Source organism: Patella vulgata, chromosome 2, assembly GCF_932274485.2.
Source record: "Patella vulgata chromosome 2, xgPatVulg1.2, whole genome shotgun sequence".
Classification (NCBI taxonomy): domain Eukaryota; kingdom Metazoa; phylum Mollusca; class Gastropoda; family Patellidae; genus Patella; species Patella vulgata.
In genome coordinates, this window is record NC_065880.2 from 10,156,417 (window position 1) to 10,172,910 (window position 16,494).

At 38.6% G+C, this 16,494-nt stretch overlaps 2 protein-coding genes across 6 annotated transcripts in view; one reads left to right on the top strand and one right to left on the bottom strand.

Moving 5' to 3' along the window:
* Positions 1 to 275, bottom strand: part of LOC126812227 (mucin-3A) — a 35,869-nt gene extending 35,594 nt beyond the window's left edge. For all 4 annotated transcript variants that reach the window (XM_050538511.2, XM_050538510.2, XM_050538508.2 and 1 more), the window contains exon 1: positions 65 to 275. In XM_050538511.2, coding sequence (XP_050394468.1) covers positions 65 to 167 — 103 coding nt within the window. In that variant the 5' untranslated portion in view covers positions 168 to 275. The remainder of the gene's footprint in view (positions 1 to 64) is intronic.
* Positions 276 to 5,940: 5,665 nt separating this feature from the next.
* Positions 5,941 to 16,494, top strand: part of LOC126812226 (collagen alpha-1(XII) chain) — a 42,737-nt gene continuing 32,183 nt past the window's right edge. Inside the window, exons 1-3 of one of the 2 annotated variants that reach the window (XM_050538507.2) lie at positions 5,941 to 6,270; positions 8,097 to 8,112; positions 12,492 to 13,076. In XM_050538507.2, the coding sequence (XP_050394464.1) occupies positions 6,223 to 6,270; positions 8,097 to 8,112; positions 12,492 to 13,076 (649 nt within the window). In that variant the 5' untranslated portion in view covers positions 5,941 to 6,222. The remainder of the gene's footprint in view (positions 6,271 to 8,096; positions 8,113 to 12,491; positions 13,077 to 16,494) is intronic. The other variant, XM_050538506.2, reaches the window with a different exon arrangement.

Sequence of the window (16,494 nt, forward strand, 5' to 3'; positions counted from 1 at the left end):
GAAGCTTTAACCCTTGACCCGTGTAGACGACTTTAATCAATTCAATCAGGTAAAAATAACTCACCTGTAGCTTGCGACCCAGTAGCTGTAACATGACTTGAAACATAGCAACCATTTATCACTAATAACAATGTTAATAATCTCCTATTCGCTAGAATTACCTCCATATATGTGTGATAGAAAAAAAAACACGTTAAAAATGATAAAACTGAACGAGAGACCAGCCGGTTTGAATGTCGTAGATCCACAGTGATCAATCCGTGTTTGTGTCTCAATATCACCTGTAAATGACAGCTTGTGTCATCAGATAGGACCAGTACTATTAACCGCGACTACAAACACGTGGAGTTGAGCCAAATAATAAATGACGTAAATAACGTAGCTTCGTTTGTACCAGTCATATCTGGTTATTATTGTCCAGTGTCATGCTGAGTGTGCAGTTTATTAACGCATTGTTATCGAGGTACAGTGTATGTAATTCATTCATGATTGAAATAAATCCACAGTTTATTTTATCGCTGAATGATAATAAGGGTATTATGGCTGACTAAACCTCAATTTCTACACCTATCCCCAGGGGTTATAACACAGAGGCGTACTTGAATGCGGAAGTGGATCAAGTTGGACGTACGAAAATAGCCATTAATATCCGTATGTCGTTGTTGCACATGCTGAATTAATCAGTTAAATAATACGCAACACATCAGTGAACGGGGGCTACAAGGAGAGAGAGAGAGCGCGAGAGAGAGATGGGGTTTAACGTCTACTCGACACAAACTAGGTCATTTCGGGAGTAACACATGGTTCAATTTTATTTCAATAATTCTCTTGCGCGTAGGGGTTTTAGCAGTGGTAGGAAACCCACGAGGTTGGACAGGCTAACCATTCGGCCATCCAACATCCCGGGCTATAACGAGCTGGATAATTCAGTCTAATAGTAGTACAGTGTGGCATCTACAACGATAGTTTGTTTTGTTTTTTGTTTTGTTTTGTTTTTTTTGGGGGGGGGGTTGTTGTTTTATTTGTAATAAAGATTTATAGGCCAATATATGTTGTTTAATGGCCGGGATCGCACTCGTACAATATCTGTATATTACGCAATGTCTTGCGAGACCATTAAACAACTTAAAATACAGACGCTATCCAGCACGTGCATCTCAATGAAATACGTCACGCGCGTCCAATATTGCAACTAGTATAATAATGTACGCTTGGCACATTGCCCGTACCATTATTTGAAATAATGGTAGGCCAACATCAAAGGATGACGTCCCATCTGTATTTTAAAATTTATTATTTTATTTTCCTCAGTTATAAGGAAACTGTATATCCATCAAGATATAGCTGCAATATGACGTAACACTACACCTGTCTCAAATAGACTGAAAACATATAGTCATTAGTTAGTGTCGCTTATTACTAGGGAATAATGGTAATGAAATGAAATGGGGTTTAACGTCCTACTGTTCTGCTCCTAAACTGGGCTAATGAAGACAGGCATACTCCATACAGTGTGCTATGAGGGAAATTTTGCCCGGGCAGCGGCGCTACGGCCTACTCTTATATTGAATTCCAACTGCCAAGGGATCTTTTACGTGCACGCCAATATGTACACGAGACCTCGGTTTTCCGTCCCATCCGAACGACGCGACAGCTGTCCTTGTCAGGCCCTCGGTCCTGCATCACTGACAAGGGGGAACCACGCCGGAAAATCTGGAAGAACTTTCTTGGCCAATGCAGGGATCGAACGCCCGACCTCCAGGTTAGCGAGCCAGCGTCTTACCCACTTAGCCACATGATCCCCACCCCTGGGCTAATGGAGTCGATAGGCCATACAGTAAAGTTTGCTATGAGTGACGTTTTGTCCATACATTGGTTGTTGGCCGAATGGTTAGCGCGTGCTCGTTGTATCATGAGATCTATCATTGAGTCAACTGGCGTGGTTTCGATTCCCCGGTTGTACGTGACCAGGAGTAGGGTCACCTGTCCCAACTCGTGGGTTTTATCCGGGTCCTCCGGTTTCCTCCCACTGCTAAAGACACCACCGCGAAAGCGAATTATTGAAATAAAACTGAACCACGTACGTGTTAGGCCCGAAATGATGTAACTTGTGTCGAGTGGACGTTAAACCTCATCTCTATTACAAGGGGATCAAGATGGCCTAGTGACTTAGGTTCTTGGTCATTAAGCAGGGGGTCGTGAGTTCGATCCCGGTGTAGGTCAAGAAAGTTCCTGGGGATTTTTCAGGGCGGTTGACATCGCATAGAGATGGACAACGGAGGGCCCATGTACACGTTGGCGTGCACGTTAAAGAACCCCTGACAGTTGGAATTAAACGGATAGTAGGCGGGAACGCAGCTGTCAAGTCAAAATGTCCTTCATATGACATTCATTGGCTGTGTCTTTCTTCATTAGCAGAAAACCGCATTTCATTTCATTTATTACGTGGAATGTCGATCCCTGCATTGGCCGAGAAGGTTCATCCAGATTTTCCGGCGTGGTTCTCCCTTGTCAGTGATGCAGGACGGAGGGGCTGACAAGGAAAGCTGTCTAGTCGTTCGGATGGGACGAAAAACCGAGGTCCCGTGTACACATTGGCGTGCACGTAAAAGATCCCTTGGCAGTTGGAATTCGATATAAGAGTAGGCGATAGTGCCGCTGCCCGGGCAAAATTTCCCTCATAGCACACTGTATGGAGTATGCCCGTCTGCATTAGCCCAGCATAGTAAGACGTTAAATATTATTTCCCTCGTTTGACGTAGGAATTAGAGGGAAATTATTTTCATATTGTTGCAAGAGTGTTTCCATAGTTGTGTATAGGCTTCCGTAGATTACGTGTTAATGCATGTGCATTGAGCTATGTACTAAGAAGTACGGTGTTTATAATGAGAAACCCCATTTCATTTCATTTCATTTCACTTATGATGAACGATTATTAGTCTAAAAGCTGACTACTGAAAGCGCGGCTATCCAAATGACACGAAATACAGAGTTATCTCCCATTACACCAAGCTCAATATGTTTGGTTTTTTTAATTTCGATATAGTAATTCTCATTGTTTAGTAGTTCGATCTCAAGCCCAGATCATTTAGGGCCGGAATAGCTAAAGGGGGCGTTCGGGAGGGGTGGGGGGTACAGCCTTCAGAATGAGATAACACCCGGGTAGTGTAGAACTGCAAGCCCGAGAAAGGATTTTATGATACAATTTATATAGAAAACAATCACTGGATTAAACACATAGAGCACGACGTTTCGGCAAGTATTCTCCTATTGTTATCTAGCACGAATGAAGTACAAAGAATTACACGTTTTTTTATTGTTAGCGATGTTTAAAGATACATTATGTAAGATTTAGATAAAGAGCTAGCCATTCTTGCTATAATAGTTCGAAAGTAAATGATGTAAAATGAATAATTTGAAAATTTCATTCAAATTACTCTATTGCAACCGAAGATATTAGCCTTTGAAAGTTTGACAGACGTGTGCAATAATTTCAACCACCGTACTGGTTGATCGAAGCTAAGTCTCGGTCCTCCATATCTGATTAAATCAAAGTATCGCTGAACCATTCTAATCTATTTAATATCGGAGAAATCTGATGCCATCGAGAGTTGATTAGGTTCTGGATCAGTTATTTAATGTCTAATTAATAATTTAGAAAACATTTCAGGCCCAAAGAAAGACCTGCAATAGGCAGATTTAGCTCTTGCATAATGTATGTTTGATATGATTAATACAATGACGTCATTATTAATGTGACGTCATAATGTATGTTTAAGTAGTATACATAATTAAAACATATTGATAAACTATTAAACATAACATCGCATTTATAACATACATCTTTTAGACATAACATCCCATTTATAATATACATCAATAACAAATATAAGCAATCACATAAACATGCAATAACATACACTCGCATAATAACATACAATAACATACATTCACATGATAACATACACTCACATAATAACATACAATAACATACACTCACATAATAACATTCACTCGCATAATAACATTCATTCACATAATAACATACATTCGTATAATAAAATACAATAAGATATACACTCACATAATAACATACACTCACGGATTAACATACAATAACATATACCCTAACATAATAACATACAATCACATAATAACATACAATAACATAACATACAATAACATAACATACAAAAACATACAATAACATGCAAAATACACCCTCACATAATAATATACAAAAATATACAATCACATATAAACATGTAATAATGAAATGATATGAAATAAAATGGCGTTTAACCCTACTGTGCTCCGGCTGGACTAATGAGGATGGGCATGAGGGAATTTTTGCCTGGACAGCGGCGCTGCGGACAATACGTCAGAGGACCTTGTTTTTCTGACCCATCCGAACGACTAGACAGCTGTACTTGTCAGGCCCTCCGTCCAGCACCAGTGACAAGGGGATACCACACGGAAAATCCCGATGAACTTTCTCGGCTAACACCGGGATCGAACCCGCGACCGCCAGGCTAGCGAGCCAGCGTCTTACTCACTTAGCCACCATGGTTCCTAAACATGCAATAACATTCAATCATATATATAATTAAACAGTTATACATATAAACATATATTAACATCGCATATAAACATACACAATCATGTAATAAATGACAGACACGGTCTAGATAAAATTATAAATAAATACACTTTCTAGATAGAGTGATTCCCCCTTGTCAGTGATGCAGGACGGGGGGGGGGCTGACAAGGACAGGTGTCTAGTCTTTCGGATGAGACGAAAAACCGAGGTCCCGTGTACACATTGCCGTGGACGTAAAAAATCCCTTGACAGTTGTATTTCGATATAAATGTAGGCCGTAGTGACGGTGTCCGGGCAAAATTTCCCTCATCGTACACTGTATGGCTTATGCCCGTATTCATTAGCCCAGTTCGGAGCAGAACAGTAAGACGTTAAACCCCATTTCATTTCATTTCATTTACTTTCTAGGTATGCAGCATTGATGAGAAAATAACATGAACGCCAATATAGAATAAAAGAATTAGAAAATCAGAACAGACGAAATGATCAAAGGCTAGTCGGAAATGGTGGGGCTTGAATTGTAAAGGATATACGACCTTCTGGTTTCGGGTTAAAAATAAAAACATCGATTTAATTAAGTGTAGGGTAGCATGTTGACTTGTCTATCTACATTAAAAAATTCACGTCCACATACACTTCCAATATTAATGTATAATTAATTTTGTTTTCGACATCAACAAAAAAGACTACCGCCTAATATTTCGAGAGAGAGAGAGAGAGAGAGAGAGAGAGAGAATTGGTTTTAAGGTCCACTGGATACAAACTAGGTCATTTCGGAACTAACATAACTAACCCACGAGGTTTGACATCCGACCTTACTCCTTTTTTTATATTCTATACACATGTCTATATGGTGATGTTTTAAGAATTGTAAATGTACGTGCATTTCCTATTGTATGTTGTACCTTACCTGTATATCCTTTTTGTATTTATATTTTTCTATTTTCATATTTGATTTTATATCTATATTGTAAAGTGCACTGAAGCACAGTACAGTGGAAGTGGCGCTATCTAAATCCATAATAATTATAAAGTAACGAAGATCGGAAATTGCCAACCTTATTAACACCATGCGATTTTTTCATTAGTGTCACAAAAACACAAGGATGCGCATAAACACAAGGATGCGCATAAAGACACGGATGGGCAAAAACACAAGGATAAAAGGTGCGCAAAAACACAAGGATGCGCAAAAATTCTAAACAAACAGCTTGTCATTGCGTCGGCTCGCTAAACCCCTGACATCGGATCAACCGAATTCGAGCGAAATTAACTCCTTAAAAATTGATTATAATTTGGAATGCATAAATAGTTGCCGTTCCTAAATTCATAATAAAAAAAGGAAATAAAGTTAATATATGAAGTTTAAAATGGAATATTTTTGACCTGGATATAAATTAACGAGGTTCTATAGTCAACAGTAGACTCCGGAAATACACGCGTAATTCTAAACCAGACGATTGTAGCCTTCCATCTTGCACGAGACAGCTATAACAAGAACTGGAGATTATTGTGATAAGAGACTCGAGTCTTGAGATTAGTAAGAATAGTAGAAACATATCTATATACATAGAGACAGACAGACAGACAGAGATATACAGAAAACAAACACAACCGACAAAATGTATAAATCTATTTGGATAGTTCTCTTTATAGCAACTCTGATTAAGGTAAGTTTGTGTTTTTTAAAATCTTTTTCATTAACTTTTTTTGTTATTCCTGTTTTAGCTTTCGCCAATTTTCTTAAACTTTGTTGTTTTAATTTTGGTCTATATCTAAGACAAATAGAAACATATGTGTTAAATATTATTGAGAAACAATGCTTACAGTTGTTCGCACCTCGGTATGAAAAGCATATCAACTAATTCTATCGACAAAAACAACTGGTATTTAACAGTAATAAATTTTAAAAATTTGATAAAATCTCAAACCTTTTCTAACTTTTAAGATTTGGAGAGAAAAAAAACACAAAATAGTAAACGAACTTTTTAAAAATTCGTATACAAAATTTGAATTCACTTTTGAAACTAAATATAAATTAATATTTAATATTAAAAGAAGATAAAGCTTGTTCAAGGGTCACAAATCTATGGGATTCAATATTTCTTGTGGGACGTAACCAGGCTTCTCTAGTCGTCGGCAAGGGACAACGGATGGTAGAAAAAAAACGAGGAGGGCCCGTGTGTACATTGCATTGGCGTGCATTTTAAAGATCCCAAGGCAGTTGGTATTTGATATAAGAGTAAGCTGTAATGCCGCTGTCCGGGCACATTAAAAACCATTATAGTCTTGAATTCCATTTCGGTGAATAACGGTATATCAAACCGGGACCGAAATTAAATCGAGTTTAACGTCCAACCTTGATGCCCCAATCGGGTATGGGTGTGCTATGAGGAGATTTTAGGCGCTTACGAACAATCTTCGTCCAATTCCATCTGCCAAGGGTTCTTTTAGTGCAGGCCAATGGAACCTCGGGTTTGCGTCGATACCAATGGCGAAGGGAAGCCGCTTTGGAAAAATCCTGTCCAATACCGGGTTCAAAACCAAGGCAAAGATAAGATCGGAACGGAATCCGATAAATTAATTAACAAAAATACTTTAGTCAGGAATAATTAGAAAATAAATATCTTTCCCTTTAAAACTATTTTCTAAATTGGAAAAATAATCATCACCTTCTTGTACTATATTGCTATTAATTCTGCGGTGGAAATATCAATTCAATGTTTAATTTTCATTTGTTTCATAAGGGGAGGGGGGGCGTTGTATCATAAGGTCTGTCGTTGAGTTGAGTCAACTGGCGTGGTTTCGATTCCCAGGTTGTACGTGACAGGCATAGGGTCGCATGTCCAGCCTCGTGGGTTTTCCCCAGGTCCTCCGGTTCCCTCCCACTGCTAAAGACCCCTACGCGTAAGCGAATTATTGAAATAAATTTGAACCATTAATTCTTTTTTGTGGTTATTTCGATCATTTTGGAAAACACTTTGGATTGTACAAAATAATTCTATTCAAAAGGACGGGTTGTATCTCGACATTGTCAAAACGTAGGTCTAACCTTTTTCCCCCATTGCTTTTTATTTATGGTTGTGTCTTTTAACCCATTTTAAATCATAATCAAAATAAATTAATTTTCTTAAAAGGCCATTTTCACTAAGTATAGGGAGGGATGGGTGGGGGTTGGATGGCCGAATGGCTAACACGTGCATGCTGTATCATAAGGTCTGTCATTGAGTCAACTGGCGTGGTTTCGATTCCCCGATTGTAAGTGACAAGGAGTATAGCCCTCGTCTGTCCAACCTCGTGGGTTTTCTCCTGGTCCCCCTGTTTCCTCCCACTGCTAAAGACCCATGTGTTGATCCCGAAATGACCTGGTTTGTGTCGAGTGGACGTTAAACCTCATTTTTCTCTCTCTCACCAAGTATTGGGTCGTTGTATTTCAATTTACATGCTCGAGATAAAAGTATATTTGAAAGTATATTATTCATCTTTTTCTTTTCAGTTAGAGCAAATTGAAGGTGAGTTTGCCGTTTTCTTTTTACATAAAATAAACTTGTGCCCGGTCAATTCCGGTATGGCGTATACCAATCTTCGCTAGCCCAATTCGGAGCAGAAGAGTAGGACGATAAACCCCATTTCATTTCGTGTCTTGCTTAGTCATTCGGATGATCCCTTGTACACATTGGTGTGCTCGTAAAAGATCCCTTAACAGTTGGAATTCGATATTAGAGTAGGCCGTAGTGCCGCTGTCCGGTCAAAATGTCCCCTCATAGCACACGGTATGGCGTATGCCCAATTCTTTAGCCCAATTCGGTGCAGAACAGTAGGACGTTAAACCCCATTTCATTTCATTTCATTTCTAAAATAAACCCAAAAAAATCAAATCATAAACAACTCTACGTAACAAAACTAAGCTCGAGTGGGTTGTCAATGGTCATATTTATTCATGAGAATAATTGTGTATTTAAATGTCAAATATTGACCTTAAAGTCCAGTCTGATTTGCAGGTGTCAGGTGAAATTTGTCGAGAATATCATTCATTCATATCAATTAAAATGGGGTTTAACGAACCTTCTGTTCTGCATCAACCGGGATGATGAAGACGGGTATACGCTATGAGGTGTGCTATGAGGGACATTTTGCCCGGGCAGTGGCATTTTGAGATGTAAACGCATGGTCTCGATTTTTCGTCTCACCCAAACGAACGATTGGATGACGTTTCTTTTCAAACTACACTGGAGAATTGTCGTTTCCGACCAAAACCGGGATTGAAAACGGAACTTCCTTGATAGTGCACGTAAAAGAATCCTTGGCAGTTAGAATTTGAGGAAGAGTAGGCGGAAACGCCGCAGCAGCTAGATAAAATTTCCCCCAATGGTGTATGTCCGTCTACAATGGTTAAGAAAAGTAGTACAAATTCTTTTACAAGCGTAACTATTTAAACATCCAAGAGCTAAATCCGCCTATTACACACCTTTCCTTAGGCCTTAAATGTTATATAAATTATTAATTGATATTAATTAACTTACCAAGATAATAATCAACTCTCGTTGCCATTGGATACTCTAGATTTACAATACGATTGGCGATTGATGATTTAAAGGAGCTAAATCGCTAACATTTGGGACCTAGAAATTCACAAAAGTGGGTCGCAACGCATATAATACTGTAATATGAATGTATATAAACTGATTTACATTCAATGGTTTCCGTTTTTACTCCAATTTCAAATCAGTTATGTTCGGCGAAATAAGCCAGCAGTCTCAAGCGAGTGCAAATTTCTAGCGTCTGGTTATTCCAGTCTACATACGCCGTTTGATTTGGTGCAATGTGTCTAGCCTCGTCCTTCGAGTCTCTTGATACAACTGGGGCTGAAGCGCATTATGGTACACGATTCGTGTACCAATGGTAAAATGTTTATTTTGTCTTAAATATTGGATATCAAAAGCCCATCTTTTTCCGGTAAGATCACAACATGAATGTTGATTTAATTTGACAAATAAATCGTGTTTTCAATGTTGAAGATTTTGGATGATATTGAGTTAGAGACTTCGCTACTTTAAAGTGAAAATGTTTATTTTGTCTTAAATATTGGATATCAAAAGCCCATCTTTTTCCGGTAAGATCACAACATGAATGTTGATTTAATTTGACAAATAAATCGTGTTTTCAATGTTGAAGATTTTGGATGATATTGAGTTAGAGACTTCGCTACTTTAAAGTGAAAATGGATAATCGCAATCTCATTAAAATACAGATCTATTATTTCGTTTTGTTTTTTTTTTTATACTTTTTTTTCGATGTCCCTCCACTACATGAAGATCTGGCCGGTTGTAGCGATAGGTCGCGTCAGAGGTCATACGAGCGACTTTTGACCCTATGACGTCAGACATTTGATTAACCAATCAGCATTGATGTTACTAATGGATTACACATAGTTCCATGTAAAACACGCCTAAAGCTCGCCGTAACAGACCGTTTCATTGGCTAATAGCTCACATCATTCAGAACACTTCAACGATAACAACTCTTTACTAGTGTAGTAAAGACAAGTAAAACGAAATTGTGAACTATAAAAACGAAACGAAATAGGATCTGTGTTTTAATCAGATTGGGATAATCGAGACTTTGTTCATCATCGTAACAACGGTAGCAATGATAATCGAGGCTACACTATAATTGCATCGGCGATAACTCGGCTCAAAATAAAGTAACTTGATTGAAATTTTCAACATATTCCCTTTTAATTTTCTAGTTGTTAACTATGTATCTTTAATGGCAAAGAATTAAAGCGAGAATTTCAAATTTTCTAAGAAAGTCAAAACATAATTATTTCTGTCTTTTGCTCAATAGGTTATCAAATCACTATTATACGATCATGGGCATTATTTCCCACCCTTAAAAATCTATGACACAGGAAATAACAACATAATTACCTCCCGTTTTGCTATTGACAACATGGGGCAGCCATTTTCCAACGTTGGAATTTGAAGTTAATAGAAATGATATTTTTGCCAATTTCTCAGCTGGCAATAGCGAATTATAGGATTAATAGGATTATTCTTTAACAAGGTAGGACTGTTTATGGATACCATCTATTTTAAGGCTTTATTTTAATACATTTTAAAAATATAACTTGAAAATTTGCAATTGCAACTTTAAATGAAAATCATTTGTTAGTATTAAATAACCTAAGTATTGTGTCGACGAGACGTTAAACCCCATTCCATTCTAGTCTATTGGCAAGGGACAAAGTATAGTCGTTCGGATGGAACAAAAAAACGAGGTCCTGTGTACACATTGGCGTGCACGTAAATGGATCCCTCGGCAGATGGAATTCGAATAAAGAATAACCCGTAGCGCCGCTGTCCGGGCACATTTTCCCTCATAACACACTGTATGGCGTTTGCCCGTCTTCATTAGCCCAGTTGGAGCAGAACAGTAGACTATTTCATTTGATTCAATGCTATTCTAATGAATAGATTTGCCACATGCTAGTTATTTTTTTAGATTTAAGTACGCCAAATGAAGTGAAAATAGACTTTTAAAAAAACTCTAGAACTGATAAACAGCCGGAATGTTAAGCATCTGTTGAAACAATATAATAAAATAATAAATCAGATTTGTTCATTTGAAATACACCCTAGGGTACGAGCTGCGAAAAACTTCTTTTGTTTCTTATTACTTTATTTCTTCCATTAAAATCTCTGAACATCATTTAAGCAATTGAAACTATTGTTTTGATGTTCTAATTCCTTTCAATTTGTCAACATTCGACAAGAGAGAGAGAGAGAGGGGGGGGGGGTAACGTCCACTCAATACAACCAAGGTCAATTCGAGACAAACATCTTTGGGTGGCCTAGTGGTTTAACACGTGCGCGTGGAATCATAGGGTCTGTGATTGGTTCAAGTAGAGATTCTCCGCATGTACATGAAAAGAAGTATGGTCGCCTGTCTAACCTCGTGGGGTTTCTCCAAGTCCTCACACTTCCTCTCACAAGCGAATTATTAAAATATAATTGAACAATATGTTAGTCCCGGAATGGCGAGTAGACTTTAAACATCCCTCTCTCTCTTTCTCTCTCTCTCTCTCTCTCTCTCTCTCTCTTTGATTGAGATGAGTGTTTAATACATCGCGATATGTTTACATTATTTCAAACACTTAGCTAAGTTTGGGAGTTTTAGACAGTTTAAACACTTAGCTATTTTTAGTGCAAGGTTTGTATCATTCTAAACACTTAGCTATACTTATAACACCTTGCGATTTTTTTACATGTTAAACACTTAGCTTAGTTTCATACATTTTAAACACTTAGATTAGTTTCACACATTCAATACACTTAGCTTAGTTTCATACATTCAATACACTTAGCTTAGTTTCATACATTCAATACACTTAGCTTAGTTTCATACATTCAATACACTTAGCTTAGTTTCATACATTCAATACACTTAGCTTAGTTTCATACATTCAATACACTTAGCTTAGTTTCATACATTCAATACACTTAGCTTAGTTTTATACATTTAATACACTTAGCTTAGTTTCATACATTTTAAACACTTAGCTACCATTTTAACATATTGCGAAGCTTTTATATTTTAAACAAATAGGTCAGTTTTTAACACAGTACGAATTTTTTTTATCAATTTAAATATTTAGCTATGATTGTAAGACATTGCAAAGTTTTTACATAGCTAAGTTCTTATACATTCACTATTTGAAAGTCGAGTTCTAATACATATATTCATTTATATTTGAGTTCTAATACATGGATTCATCTATATTTGAGTTGTAATACACGTATTCATCTATATTTGAGTTGTAATACATGGATTCGTCTATATTCGAGTTCTAATACACGATTCATCTATGTTTATTTTTCATAAATTTCAGGTGGTACAAAAGATTGTGGTCTAACTGCTGATGTTGTGTTTCTTATCGATGATTCGGGAAGTATCTGGAAACCGAACTTCGTCAAACAGCTGCAGTTTGTGGCGAACCTGGTTTCAACCTTCGATATTGGTGTCAACAAAACACGAGTTGGGGCTGCAACTTTCTCCCGGGGATACCGCAAAGAATTCCTGTTAAATACCCATACAGATAAAAAGTCGGTATTACAGGCTATTCGGGATATTGTGTACTCTTACGGCTACAGAACCGACACCGGAAATGCCCTGCGCTTTGCTCGCAAAGTCGTGTTTCGATCTAAAAATGGCGCCCGATCTTTCTTACCCCAGATTGTTATTTTGACAACCGACGGTGGCTCTTCCAACAGCCGTCTTACTTTAATGGAAGCCAGGAAACTACGGGATCATGGAGTCAAGGTGTTTGCAATTGGTGTGGGTGTACGGATCAATGAGCGAGAATTAAAGGGAATCGGATCACGCCCGTCTGAGGATTATACAGTGATGGTTGATAATTTTGATAAACTGGAGGATATTCAGGATCGTTTAGCACTAAAGGCCTGTCAGGTCGAAGGTACGTTCACATAAATATTTACTTTTCTTAATAAATTAACCTGTCAGTGATACTCTATCTGATATAGCTGGGGGGTTGGATGGCCGAATGGTTAGCACGCGCGCGCTGTATCATAAGGTCTGTCATTGAGTCAACTGGCGGGGTTTCGATTCCCCGGTTGTTCGTGACAAGGAGCAGGGTCGCCTGTCCAACCTCGTGGGTTTTCTCCGGGTCCTCCGGTTTCCTCCCACAGCTAAAGACCCCTACGCGCAAGCGAATTATTGAAATAAAATTGAACCATGTGTTAGTCCCGAAATAACCTAGTTTGTGTCGAGTGGACGTTAAACCCCATTTCTCTCTCTCTCTATCTATTTGCCTGAAAATATTATTTTTCACCCGAATTTTGAAAATAAACCAATCATTGACTAAAGCGAGTTTTCCACAAAGCTCCGCATCAGTATTTTAGTTTTCCGTCAAAAGGCAACACCCAGTAACTCACTTTTTTCTTATTTTAAGAAAACAAAGGAAAACGTAATGAATGAATATTAAACCCCAGCTTATCCATTGATTTGACTATTGAGTTACTAGGTTTTTCTGTGGCATACTAGGCAAATGAAGGAAGTTGCTAGGTTGTGTCATGGGTGTAACTGCATACAAAATCAAAAGATTGGAATATCTAGTACAACAACAGGAAGCACATACCCTAGTAACTACAAATTTGGTCCTAACTCAATTTTGATAAAAAAAAAAGTGAGTTATTAGGTGTTGCCTTTTGACGAGAGTAGTATACAAAACGTAAACAGCTAGAGATTTCATTTCACAGTTATATTTCTCTGAGGTATGTGCCTGAAAACGTAAATACATTGCCCAAAAAATTGACGGTTCACCGAAATGAAATGAAATGGGTTTAACGTCCTACTGTTCTGCTCCGACTGGGATAATGTGTTCTCTCACGGCTACAGAACCAACACGGGAAATGCCCTGCGCTTTGCTCGCAAAGTCGTGTTTAGATCTAAAAGTGGCGCCCGATCTTTCTTACCCCAGACAACCGACGTCGACTCTTCCAACGGCCAGGTCGAAGGTACGTTCACATAAATCTTCTTTATTTTTATTAGTAGATTAACCTGTCAGTGATGCTATATCCGATATACTAAACTACATTATTATATGACGCTAACTCGAATTGTTTGACTAAACGCCTGTTTAACATGAAATCAAATCAAATGGAAAAATCTTCTGAACGATCAGATGACTTGTTAGATAATCACGTGTCAGTCAAGGCGTTCAAAATTAATTTATTTTCCCTTGAAACAAAAGATTTTATCTACATTGTTCTAGTTTATTTTGGTACATGCGTTCTAGTATTTATCAGTTCATGTGTACTAAAACTGGGTTAGAATGTCAAGAATTGAACCTATTATTATTTTCTCCCAGCGTCATATTGATCCGAGGGGTTACGGTGGGTAAGTGGATAAGACGGTGGCTCGCTATCCTGGAGATCGGGTGTTCGATCCCTGCATTGGTCGAGAAAGTTCATCCAGACGTTCCAGCGTGGTTCCCCTTGTCATTGCTGCAGGACGGACTGCCTGAAAAGGACAGCTGTCTAGTCGGTAGGATGGGACGGAAAACTGAAGTCCCGTGTACACATTGGCGTGCACGTAAAAGATCCCCTGACAGTTGGAATTCGATATAAGAGTAGGCTGTGGTGCCGCTGTCGGGGCAAAATTTCCCTCATAGCCTGTCTTCATTAGCCCAGTTCGGAGCAGAACAGTAGGACGTTAAACCCCATTTCATTTCATATTGATACGCACCTGAACAGCAAGCGCAGAAGGATCACCCTACAAACAAAACAAAACAAATCAGACAAGACAAGCTACACAGACATTTTAAGAAAGGTTCGCTTCCGGTGTTGGCTGGGAAAGTTCTCGGGATTTTTCCGGCGTGGTTTCCCCTTGTCGGGTGTACAGGACGGAGGGCCTGACAAGGACAGCTGTCTGGTCGTTCGGATGAGATGAAAAACAGAGATGCCGTGTACACCTTGGTGTGCACGTAAAAGATCCCTTGGCAGTTGGAATTCGATATAAGAGTAGGACTTAACACCGCTGTCCGTCAATATTCGTAGCACACTACTGTATGGCGTAGGCCTATGCCTATCTTTATTAGCCCAGTCGGAGCAGAACAGTAGGACGTTAAACCCTATTTCATTTCATTTTATTTCATTTCAAGAAATAAACAATAAATACTAAATCAAATGAATTTCGCTGCACAGTTCCAGTGTTAGACCTATTCGATAAGACCAACTTCAAGAGTTTGGCCAAAGATCACGAGGTGTAAACAGGGCTAGCGCTAATCCAAACCCTAACCCTAACCCTGAAATAAAATAGAACCATATGTCAGTCCCCCGAAGTGACCTAGTTTGTGTCGAGTCTCTCTCTCTCTCTCTCTCTCTCTCTCTCTCTCTCTCTTACGTCTACACTTCATGCAAGAAAACAAACTTAGTTTATATACAACTAGAAGAATGCCCGGCTTCGCTCGGGGGTCATAACCCCGAAACCGGAAGTGGTAGACTAACGCCACCTGGCCTATGTTACTCCCCGGTCCGAGCTACCCCTATACCCCAAATTTCAGACTCGGGGCAGACCTAGTGTAGCCGCCAACCCCGAACAGACCGGCTTCGCTCGGGGGTCATAACTCCGAAACCGGAAGTGGTAGACTAACGCCACCTGAACTATGCTACTCCCCGGTCCGAGCTACCCCTATACCCCAAATTTCAGACTCGGGGCAGACCTAGTGTAGCCGCCAACCCCGAACAGACAGACAGACAGACAGACAAACGACAGTCACAAATATATATATAATAATATATATAGAATTACCGTAAGTGATAGTTGAACTTTCTTACACCTCGACTCCTCGACAACTCGCTTTATGTTCAACTATTGCCATTGGCGCATTGGGATACCTGCTTAAAGATACATTATGTAACAACTAATGGAGATCTTTCGTTTGGCCTCAAATGTTATATAAATCATTAATTGAACATTTTTTTACTTGCCAGGACCATAATCGTCTCTCTAACGGATTTAAAAACAATTGCCAGTTAATAATTAAATTAGAAAATGGATAATCAAGACTTTGTTTACTATCGTAACAAAGGTAGCAATGTCAATCGCGACTGTTCTTCAAACGGCCATAACTCCTTAAGAAGGAAGTAATTTAATAGAAATTTTGATTACATTCCCTTTTCATTATCTAGGTTTAAATTATTATAACGAGAACTGTCAGCTCGGTATCTAAATCTTGCATAATGTATTTTTAAACTTGATTTACCTGCCTCCACTCGATCGCTTTATATTACTTCAGTGGTTCTGTCATATACTACCCATAAAGCACCCCCTTATCGTTATCAAGCACAATGGCATGTAGTAAATTTAAATAA